At 33.5% G+C, this 11,716-nt stretch overlaps 2 protein-coding genes across 2 annotated transcripts in view; one reads left to right on the top strand and one right to left on the bottom strand.

Annotated features, from left to right (window-relative positions):
- LOC105168225 (probable serine/threonine-protein kinase PBL28) overlaps nt 1-664 on the top strand; it is a gene marked incomplete in the record, with an annotated part of 3,255 nt that extends 2,591 nt beyond the window's left edge. The window contains 1 exon segment of the mRNA XM_020695841.1: nt 132-664. Within this exon segment, the coding sequence (XP_020551500.1) occupies nt 132-368 (237 nt within the window).
- Nucleotides 1,539-3,615, bottom strand: LOC105168224. The gene is made up of 2 exons (XM_011088216.2): nt 2,864-3,615; nt 1,539-2,036 (listed from the first exon to the last, which is right to left on the bottom strand). The coding sequence occupies exons 1-2, from the start codon at nt 3,520-3,522 to the stop codon at nt 1,775-1,777; spliced, it is 921 nt and encodes a 306-aa protein (XP_011086518.1). The 5' UTR covers nt 3,523-3,615; the 3' UTR covers nt 1,539-1,774.

The following is an 11,716-nucleotide window of genomic DNA, read 5'->3' as shown; positions in this document are numbered from 1 at the left end:
CCAAGGACCAAATGATCAAAACTTAGTACTCCAGGTACTGAGAACACATTATTGTCCTAGAAAATTATAACATATAATCAGATCAATACTATGAACGACAAATGTTAATCCGTGTAAATGGAATTCCACAGGTCAGGCATATATTGAATGACAAGAAGAAATTAAAAAGGGTGATTGACCCTGAAATGGGCCGGAGTTCTTATACAATGGAGTCAATAGCCATGTTTGCAAACCTAGCATCACGCTGCGTCCGAATAGACAGTCAAGAGAGGCCCTCAATGATAGAATGCGTGAAAGAACTCCAACTGATCCTCTGCATCAATTCTAAAGGATTGGGGACGACAATGCATACACTCAGAATGATGTGAAACCACTGGGATTATTCTGTTCAAACAGAATAAGACATGCTACAGAGTGGTTAATCCCGACTAAGGAGCTTCTCGATTTTCCTAAAACTTCAAAATCTGAAACTTTTCAAAGTTTGGAAAAATTACCACTGAGGCACGTCAGAGATGTTGATGTGTTAATAGAGCCTACTGAAGGTTCAAGATGGCGTAGTTTTCCTGAGTAATTTAAAAGCATTTAACAAAACAATAATATGCAAGCTCAAGTCTCAAGAGAAGAGTAGTAAATCCTCCAAGAAGGATCTGTTATTCTTACAACAGTTGATTCTGTTAGTGTTTTAATGTTGTCTTTTTAAATTTGTGTGGCAATAGAACAGTTAATTCTCTACAGACTCTGTACAATAATCTGTTAGCACGACAATGAACCAAAAAGTACTGCCACATACAGGCTTGATAGAATAGCTAAACATAATCAAGTTTTCGAGCAAAACATGTACATCATTCATAAATACAAGAGTATAATGCAATGGAAGTTTTAACCTTTCACTTAACTGTCCCTACTTGCATGTATTGGTGCAATAAGACCCAAGATATGAAAGCAAGAGAAGCGAAAGTAATAATAATATTCTTTTTCACTTTCCGGCCCAAGAGAAGTTATAAAAGGAGAAGCCAATAGAAATAATATGTTCTCTGAATTTTCTGGATTTAACCATATTATCCTGAGTTGAGAAAAAAAGGACAAATAAGTTTAGGGTTGTTGAATAAGCCAAGGCCAGTTTTAAGTACCGAATTAGAAAAAGAACTCAAGACGGATTGAGTGAATGTAAAAGCAAACCTTCAGGAATATATATTGTACCATTGGAATGGACATGTATATGAATCTTTAACTTCAGTGATGATATAGCTTCAGAAATGATAGAGGGATGGGAATAGTTTGAGGTAAGGTGTTACAGAGATGAAAGAAGTGCTTACAGAGATTGGAGGCTCTTTATGAATTACTCACATGTTTTCAGGTAGCACTTTTTATCTAATAAATATTCTCTCTCAGAGTTGGGAGTCTGAGGACTAGAAGGATATCAAATAATTTAGCAGTTTACCAGGCATGTTAAAAAGAAGAAGAGAGAAGAAACAGAATTGATTAACCTGAGTAATGCAGAAATGAGATAAGTCATATAGGCACATTAAAAGCAGCAGCAGAGAACGACAACAATCAGCATATATACAAGCCTAGAATTAGTACAACTCCAGAACTTCTCTGATGCAATATCATGGTCAAGAGAGCAAAACAAACATCGTAAGGTATTTCTATTTCCTCGTGTATAGTGTACAACAATACAGAGCAGGTGCCGAAGCTAGTTGTGTAAGCTGTAGTAGGACCATCTAGACATAATCTTGTCTTTTTACCTCAAATAAGCCATTATCTATACTGATCAAGTAGGTTGCTCACTAGTAGTATCTAGTTCAGAAGCATTCTCAGAGACAGGAAGTTCTTTGCGCATCAAGTGCCTACGCCTCTGTAATGTTAACAAGGTCAAGATGCTATCTGTCTTAACAATGCTGTAACCTGCTTTTGTGTACATGTTGAATGGACCTTCATCAACAATTCTGCAATGCAGATAAACCTCTCTTGAGGAACTCATTTTTGTTATAAGTTCCTCTCCCGCTTTCAGTAGATGCCAGCCAATGCCTCTCCTGGAAGATGTTTTTTACATGGAGGCTCAGACACATAATTAAGAATCAACAATGTATCTAAAAAAATGAATTTTTGGAAAATTCAATTAACATACAATATTCATGCATTAAGGCTTAATATTTATCAAGATAAACAAACATTTCCAGCCAAACATTGTTAATCCTAGGATCTTCAGTGTTTTCATTAAATCGCAAGGATGCATATTTTTATAGGCAATATAAAGGGTTAAATGCAATTTACCCGCTTATGATATGTGAAATGAGCAAATACCCCTGTGAAAAAAAGAATTAGCAAATTACGCCTTGTGTTTCAAAAAATAAAGCAAATTACCCCCTCCCCCCTACCATGGTTTAGATAGGGGGTAATTTGCTTCATTTTCCAAAACATAGGGCGTAATTTGCTATTTATTTTCACAGGGTTTTTTTTTTCTCATTTTTAATTTCACAGTAAGTAAATTGCATTTTTCCGCAATTATAAACTCAATAGCTGAATTCTATCTCTAACTGCCAACACTCCAAAGAGGACAACTAAATGCAGCCTCCAAGAGCAAATTACTTAAAAGCACAAATGAAACCTCAAAATTTGCTGCTGCTAACAGATCAAGAATATAGCAGTTCAGAGAGGCAATGACATTTTTTAGTCAATCCAACAAGCATACACTTTGTTTTGTGACCAAGAACTTCATGTTTAGACCTAACTTAGATCTCGAACAACATATTTACCCAAAATGTACTCCACAAGATCAAGAAACACAAGAAAGTTACAGCAGAACCAATCGATTCGAAGAATAGATGAGTACCAAATTACAGAAATCGGGACTAAATACCTTCGAAGTGGCTTCCTCACTGCCATGTTACATATGTATGGTGAATTCTTGGGAGGAGTAGGTGTCGGAGGATTAGCATTTGCCCCCTTTTTATCAAAAGTCAATTCCACCGTTCCTGCCAACTCAAAATCCTCCTCCCCATTTTCCCTATAAATTCCAAGAAGCGTGGCACTGTAAGGCATCGTCGCTCTCCTCTCAATCAGGTAATTCTTGACCAAAAACTCCAGCAATTTCACATAACCTGTGGCCATCATCATGGATTCAGCGAAAGACTCCGACAGTAAGGTCACAGTCATGTCCATTTCCTCTTCCCTCATTAGACGAACCCAAAGAAGCCCAGATTCCAATTCTTGATGGTAGCTATAGTTTCCAAGAAACTCGAGATTCTCGAGCTCTTCATTCGTCAGAAAACGCCCAGTTTGAAGTGGGTTTGGGACTGACGAAGAGGAAGATGAAGAGGAAGAGTGGGAGGCTGAGACTGAGAGGGAGAGATTACAATGGTTACGTTTCGGAAACCTGAGAAAAGCATGGTGGTGGTGTTTTGCGACGGAGAGGAGGTGGCGGTGCCGATGGGGCTGGGACTGCAAGGAGATGGAGACGGAAACTGTCCTCGCCATTGGAAATGGAAGAGCTGAAGAAGAGATGCTACGAAGACACATGAGATAGATAGATTGACAGTTGTATACTGTTGATCAGTTCCTTCTATGCTATATTTTTGGGTTGTCTTTTCACATATTGGAAACTCATCAGTTAGAATTTCACAGTCTGTGTGTGTATTTATAAAATTTAATATGAATTTAGTATAATGCTTATATATTTTATTTAATATAAATTTATTGTGTTATTAATTTATTGTATTTATACATTTATAAATTAATTATATACATTATATTGATGTAATATATATTCGTCATTTTTATTAAAAAGAAAAAGAAAAACAACACATTCTTTAAAATTACGTTGGAATAAAACGATTAATATTTAAAAAAAGAATTTAGAGTAGGTATTTAAATAATTTTATATTAAATAAATTTGATCAAATACAACATAAACCTTGGGAATACGAGCAAGATTTTCATCTTAGCGTTTGTTCGCCATAACGTCTTCAAAAAGGATTGTGCATAAAAAATACTGAAACCTTGCTCTTCGATAGTATCCCGATCGTTATTTCATATTTTTTATAGTATAAAGTTACCCAAACGAGTTAGGAGAAATTATCATTATGGATTTAATTCCTTATCTTTTTTGAGAGAGAAGAGAGAATAACTTCAACTCCATCGATCTAAATACAACATTAATAAATAGATTTAATATACTTTATATGGTAAAATATTAAGAAAAAGAAATAAAGATTAAATACAATTATCATTTCTAAAATATTCACCCCACATCAATTACCCCCTAAAATATTAAAATTTTAAAAAAAAATCATGACCTTTACTTTGTAAGTATAAAAAATCTATTTTATCCTTACAAAAATTGCTTTGTGAAAAAAAAAATAAAGAGATTTTTAACATACCAAAATCACTATTTGTTTAATTTTAGTTTCACTTGTTCATCGAGCTTTTTTTATTTTGTAATTCTAAAGTACTTATAGCTCATTATATTTTAGTTTTACTTATTTGTCAAACCAAGTATTTAGAATTATAAAAATAAAATAAGCTTCAAATACTTTAGAATTTACGAAAAAATATGTTTCATTTCTGTCAGCAGACAACAATATAAAAATATATATTCATTGCAAATGCATAATAATAACAAAACAACAATGCACCATTTCTAGTACAAACCATAATATTCAAAAAATAACACATTACTTTCCCAGAAAGTACATGTGCCCCCAAACTCGTTTAGATTGTAGAAACATGCTCAGAAAAGAACCCACATAAGCATGCTCAACAACATCAAGAAATAAGCATCAATGTACTAAGCATACTTTGTTCGGGTCGAAATAAACGTAACTTTTTTGATCGGATGAACTGATCCTCCAAGCGGTTCAAGATCGCTACCTCTCGCAAACTGATGTAAAGGTTCTGAAAAAAAAAGAATCAGATAGTTAAGCTTGCTGGGGTAGCCCCCAACTAAGACCCTCCAATGTTTAAGTCTGTGCTTGGTATCAAGGTCGCGAATAAGTAGGTCGTCGTTGAACTAGCGAGCCTAGACGATCTAAATAGAGGAGTAAAAACGGCGTACCATAAATGCACTGAGCATAGAGTATTTATAATGTATAAAGGGGAGTTTCGTTGCCCGATTGACGCCTGCCACGTGTCCTGAATTATTGGAGGTGGGGCGCTGAACCTTGAGGGATAAAATAGTCTTTTTCAGACAAAATTAGGGTTATACCAATCACTTTGTGATTGCAATTTTTTTTCATTTGCAATTCTAATATGATTGCAATATATGTCGAGATGATTATAATATTTTGTGATTGCAATTACGGCAACATGTATGTTTTATTGCAATTTATGAGCTCTCGTTATATTTATGCATGCCTTGAAAATTTCATAATAATATGTATTTATTATAATTTTTGTTGAATATGTGCAATATGATTTTGAGTTATGAATTTTTGGATATTTACATTTGGGTGCTCGTGTATTATGTGGGCATTATATTATTTTTGTGGAGATAATTTATGGCAATGGTGGTAATTAATGCACTATCCCAATTTTTTTTAGATCGATGTATTCTTAGGCCAATTTTTGGAAAAAAGATCATCTATTATTTTTATTGGGGATATGGTTCGTTATTTACCACCAAAGGATCAAATTATCTCAACATGATTCACCAAATATTAGTGTAGCACATGGGGGGTTGATTTTATTTTGTTTAATTCATATTGCATATCGCATGTATGCGGCATTTAAATAGACATGGCGCTTTTTTATTCTTGATCAGTAAAAAGTTTATTATGACTTTACCTAATGGAAGATGATTATTAGCCGAGTTACAAAATTTTCAATTCCGCAGGGTATAAAAAATAATAAGTAATTTACTTGGATTGAGAATAAAAATATAAAGATCAGTACCAATTTTTTTAGGCAAATCTAGAGATCTTAGATTTATTAACTATTTTATTTAAGTTAATTAATGGTGAGATGGATAATTGGCTAACATTGTCACAATGTCGCGCTAACAATTAATGATGGACCAAGTAAAATTTGCACTTTTATACTTAAGCTACAAACTAGAAAATATGACGGGGGAGTTGTTAAGCTCTACTCTAAAATATGAGCTCACTCATCCTTAAGTTGCTAATTGAGCTAACTTATGGATATCTATTTTGTCTTCAACTAAAGAAATCACCAAACTTGGAGTTGATTTTTTAGAATTGAAAATACAAAATTGATGCACTTGTTGCTCATGTCGAATCAACTAAAGTGTTGTTGGATTAAACAAAGACTAGCATGAGATGTGCAGACTTGGTCCACAAAGTAATAATCATGTCACTTTTGTATGGGCAAGTGACACTAACAAATGTCAAAGTGCTATGAGAAAAATTAGTCACTTGTATAATTAAACTGAGAGGAAGTTTGACTCAGTAAATGTTGTCTTATTTGTTTTGTTAAAATCTCCAATTTTATGTGGTAAGACCTTGCACAAAATTGGAGATTGAGCAAAATAACTATTGTCAGTGTTGTGCACTAATAAACAAAATTGTGGCATAGCGAACAAGATGAGGCATTGACTGCCAACCCATGCTCATTGATTGATACGAGCTCTAGTCTTTAAGAGTCATGCAAAAGTTAAAGGAGCTACTCTAAAGAGTTGTGCAAAATGCACTAGTAACCTGATATAGTCTAATTAAGTTGACAACACTTTTACGACATTTGTTGTATGCTTTGACTTATCCATCCTAAATGCACTTTTTGACTTATTTGCATATATATTTCTTCTTTCATTTCATATGTGATGGCAAATGAGGTTTTTTGAATGACAATTTTAGCTAGAATAAGTCACTTGGTTAACTCGTTTAAGTCAACCTCCATGACAAAGATTATGTTGGTCAGAGGATATCACTTGGTTCACTAGCTAAAAAATTATTCTTCCATGAGATTGACCATGTTAGCTGGGTTCACCCACTAAAATCATACCTAAGGAAGATTATGTTAGCTAAAAGAGGCCATTTGGTTAACTCGCTAAAGGTTACTATCATTGAAATTCTTTCTAGCGAAAAGAGCTCACTGAAAAATAAAGTGGGCTATTGAAAACTTCTAAACCTTATCGACTAAATATATGCGGACTATGAGTATGAAACATTGCTTGATGCAATAGTATTTCTCATGTTGTTGATCAGTGCAATCCCATCTCATCAGTTAAAAATCGCTAATGTTAGCAATTTTTTACAAGGATAGAGAATTATAGGATGTGAACATTATGGTTCCATATACTGATAGGAAGCGAGAGTATCATGTCTGATTGTAGTAGACAAATACTGAGGAATTTAACACTGCAAATTAATCATGATTCTAAATATTTAGCAGCTATATGAGTTTGCAAAAAGAGAAAAATCAAATATCACTAAAAATGTTTGGTGCAAGATCATTTAGATGGAAATTTTTTAATGTAGCCTACAATATGGAAAAGTATCTCTACGAAGTTCTCCGATTTTGTTGATATGGTAGCAAGCATCTGGCATGTTCCTAATGAATTGATAAGATATGAATAAAAGTTCATAAAGAAATTAGTTATGCAATATGAATTTCTTAATAGGAACCTTTTTGAAATATGTGGGGTCATTGGGAATCTTAACTATGAGAATGAAAATTTTTAAAGGAGGCACTCATTTCTTTGTAATGAAGATATTTTATTCATCTCTAATAGTAGGAGATAATTAGGGGTGGCAGACGAGTCGAGCAGGCTCGTGAGCTTGATTTCGAGGTCGAGCTCCTTTGTTCATCAGATTCGCGAGCTCTTTCTTTTATATATATTTTTATTCTTAAAATTTTTCTATATTTAATTTCGTATTCCATACTTTATGATTTTTTACTCAAAATTGATCATATATTATAATTATTAATCAATATCATACATTTTATTTTGGATAATAATAAATTATGTATTTTTATTTATACATTTAATCTTTATACAAAAATATATTTAATCAACAACTTAGTAAATTATAATTTTTTATAAAATAATTATTTAATATGACACATATAAACTTTATGTTATATTTTAATATATATTTATATTGTGTCATACTTTTTTTAAATTGACAAGTAATTCACTTATGATTTTTTTTTTTATCTATTTCTGAGTTTTGAATTTATATCAAGATACATGCTTTACATTATGCAATCTATTTTATTACTTATAAATTTATATCGAAATTTAGTGATTTCTATGAATTAATCTAAAAATAATGATAATAATAATGATGGTTGAATAATTTTAATTATTTTAATTATTAGTTTATAATATATATATATATATAATAAAATAAAAAAATTAATCAGCAATCACGATATCTTAAAATTTGGGCACCCGATTCATAACAAATTTAAATATATATAAGAATGTCCATTAAATAATTGGTAACTCCCCGATGAGCGGATGTCTTTCTCTTTGAGCGCTTCCTTTCGACCTCATTTCATCCGCCGTCTGAACGAATCTCAAGCCGTCATTTGCAATAAGGAAGGTGTCTGCTATGGTGCCGGTCAAGCATGAAGCGAACAGGTTTCCATTGCATCTCTTTAGATCACTTATTTGATTTTGTTGCTCTTCAATCTTTTTCTATTTCTGTTTTGAATGAAGTTGACTCGAGCTCGAGCTTGACCTCGATGGAAACTGAGCTGATGAGCTCGAGCTCATTATACATAATTGGAGTAGAGCTCGAACCGTAAGAGCTCGTCGAGCTCAAGCCCATAGGAAAGAAATTTGAGCTCGAGCTCGAGCTAATAAAAAATGGTCGAGCTCGACTCGTTTACAGTCCTAGAAATAATTGAAGCAACTCAAAAGTCAGTTGGAGTGTTTGACTAGAACAATGATTCTCAAATCAACAAATAATGAGAGAACATTAAAAATGTTCTCTAGCAGAAATGTGAGATAGAACGAGTATCCTCCATAATTATTATATGAATGCTGATAAGTCAAGTTTGAGAATTAACTCACTTAACACTTCAAATGGACAATTGCTTAAAGGGGATTGATAACTCTAACGACTAAAAACGAGCTAAGACAGTAAGTTGATCTTCTATTTACATGTTAGATCATTGAAAACATATGGTTTTAGATATCAAGTGCAAAGTAGACAGTTTATTATGAGTATAAAGGTCAACTGAGGGCGAACTATTCGCACCTAATTGAGGGGTGTAGTTTTGAGACAATCTTTATGATGGTGATAATTGTCTAAATTCGTCATAGTCACTATCACCATTTTCATCTAGGTTGATGACAAGAAGTGAACATGACGATCAATGTGAATCTTCTAGTTAATTCAAGTAGTGTGGCAAGCGTAAGACTGATGCTTGAAAGTTCCATTTATAACTTGAATAATTATCCAAGTAGTGATGATATCAATTCCATCGAGCTTTCTTTGATAGGCTTAATGATGATCTCGATGATTACCAAGTATGTCAAGATAGTGAGAGAATCCAGATCTCACTGCCATGTGGGAGAGTTTGGCGGTTAGAAGTTATATGGAGATATCGCTAAATAGAGTGTGTCTTTCACATAGAAATAGGAGAAAGTATGTACATACTTAGTGTTCAGATACTAAGATTATATTTGTGTCTTCCTATATCCTTATTGATACTCCATAATTACGACGTTCTTAGTCAAATAAGATGCCTTAAGATTGAAAGAAGAAAAGAAATGCTAATGAGTATTAATGAGTAAGCGCTATAAAATATTAGATGCACAATAAGTGTGCTCAACTAATCTTGTGAGTATTAGAATGGTGAGTAGATACCAAATTTATCCTTCATGCACACTGTATGATCTAACTAAGTGATCGATAGGACATCTATGAATGTAACCTAATATCAACTGAAGACTATTTGGTCGTAATGCATGTTGCACTGCACATATACAAGACTATGTATTCTTCAGGCGCCAAGTATTATTGGAGGACCTAGTATACAAATACCAGATATTATTAATGAGACGTGATCATAATCAAGTTGTTCTCCAATATGTTTTACGAGCGGTATGATAACATATTCGTTTTACCTAGTATTGGAATGTATGAAGGCATGTTAGCAATAAAAGATCATGTAGAACTTAATCCTTGTGGCTTGTGAGAACATGTGATTGGTACTAAATCATGAAATATCACTCGGCCTTGATTGGCCCTCTCACACGGGTAATTGCCTTGGTCTTGTGATAACGAGTTGGATAAGATTTGAAAGATCATTTCTCATTAATAAGTCAAGTGATTGATCTCCGTCGCACTTGAAAAGTACGGAATGATAATTTATAATGAATAGTTGCTTAACTAGAGGAGGTAAGATGAGATATATATTTGATCGATTATGAAGAGTAGCTATATTTCATAAAAGGCCTAATTTTTAGCTGAACGTGCGAACTAGTAGAAGGCATTAAATGAGTGACTGACTGGCAGTGCACAAGTTAGGCGCTCGGATTAAAAGTGATGACATGCCCAAATTGAGTGGGAGATCCATCACAACATGTATTCATACTATATGTGCTTTGAGACAGCCTCTTATGAGAAGTGACTAAATGGGTCCCTGCTTTGTCACCGTGTGAAATCATATTGTTTCTTGTACCTTTTTAGACTTTGTACCATGTCATGAGGTGCAAGCTTGATACTTTTTCATGATATCCAATGGCCAAGCTAGATTCGATTTGTCGAAACATGTCGAGAAAAGCTGTCAAGACCAAGTTGATTGGCATGAGAGTTCGAGGAAGAACCAAGTTGGTAATGCACTAGTGTTCTATCGTTCATAGCCTGGACCACTATGTTGGATACTGTCCAACCAGTCATGAACATAGATACATATTTGAGTGGATTAAGCATCCTCTATTTATGTATTTAGGAAACAAATATGCTTGATTAAGTGCATTTACATAGTTTAGGGTACACAACAAATTGTTGAGTTGTAGGGGTATGTTAGTTCGACGATGACTTAATATAACTCTTTTCATTATTCTTTTTCGGTTGGTCGCACACCTCATTTTCGATATGAATGGATGAATGTGAGATTGAAAAACTAAGATGATGGATATCAATGGAGATTGAGTCAAATATGTTTGGGCGGGAGATGTTGAATATTGAGTTGGATTTGTGGACCCGTGCCACAATATGCATTCATATTTATTATATGAAGTCTCTTAACTTAATTTTGGAATAAGGACTCTAAGATAAATACTATATGAGAGAGTTGGAGTCTCCCAAATATATATTTTGATAAGGACTAATTTGGATAAACCTTATTTGAGATAGAGTTTGTAATTTCCAAATATATGTTGGGATTTGAGGTGTGTAAACAAGTGAATTATCTAGTCAATTTACTAACATGAGTAAGACATGTTTGTGGTTTGTACAAGATTTAAAGCAAGATCCAATTGGGGGGAGGGGGGGCTTTGAAAATGTTCGTAGGATGCTCTTTAAGGCAACGGAAAAGTTGATGTATTCGTGATCCAATCAAGACATAAACTTGTAGACGAGCTAAATTTGGATACATGAATTGACATACTTGTGTTGCTACAGGTGTCATCTATTCATGATCATTTTGATGTGACTATATATTTAGTATGCACATAAATTATTATTCTTGCACGATTATATATGTTATGAATTATACATCGTCAAATCTAATTATTTAAATGCACTATAACGAACTGCTTAAACACATAAATCCCATCAATAAATTTCTCAATCACAAAAAA

Source organism: Sesamum indicum, linkage group LG8 (genome assembly GCF_000512975.1).
Source record: "Sesamum indicum cultivar Zhongzhi No. 13 linkage group LG8, S_indicum_v1.0, whole genome shotgun sequence".
NCBI classification, from domain to species: domain Eukaryota; kingdom Viridiplantae; phylum Streptophyta; class Magnoliopsida; order Lamiales; family Pedaliaceae; genus Sesamum; species Sesamum indicum.
The sequence above is the reverse complement of the archived record's forward strand: the minus strand, read 5'-3'. Positions and strand labels throughout refer to the sequence as shown.

What these genes read in the sequence shown, in the direction of transcription:
- LOC105168224 (XM_011088216.2), bottom strand. Translation starts at nt 3,522, where the DNA reads ATGTGTCTTCGTAGCATCTCTTCTTCAGCTCTTCCATTTCCAATGGCG. An exon ending in GTGAGGAAGCCACTTCGAAG is followed by an intron (nt 2,037 to 2,863) that starts GTATTTAGTCCC and finishes AACATCTTCCAG; the next exon opens with GAGAGGCATTGGCTGGCATC.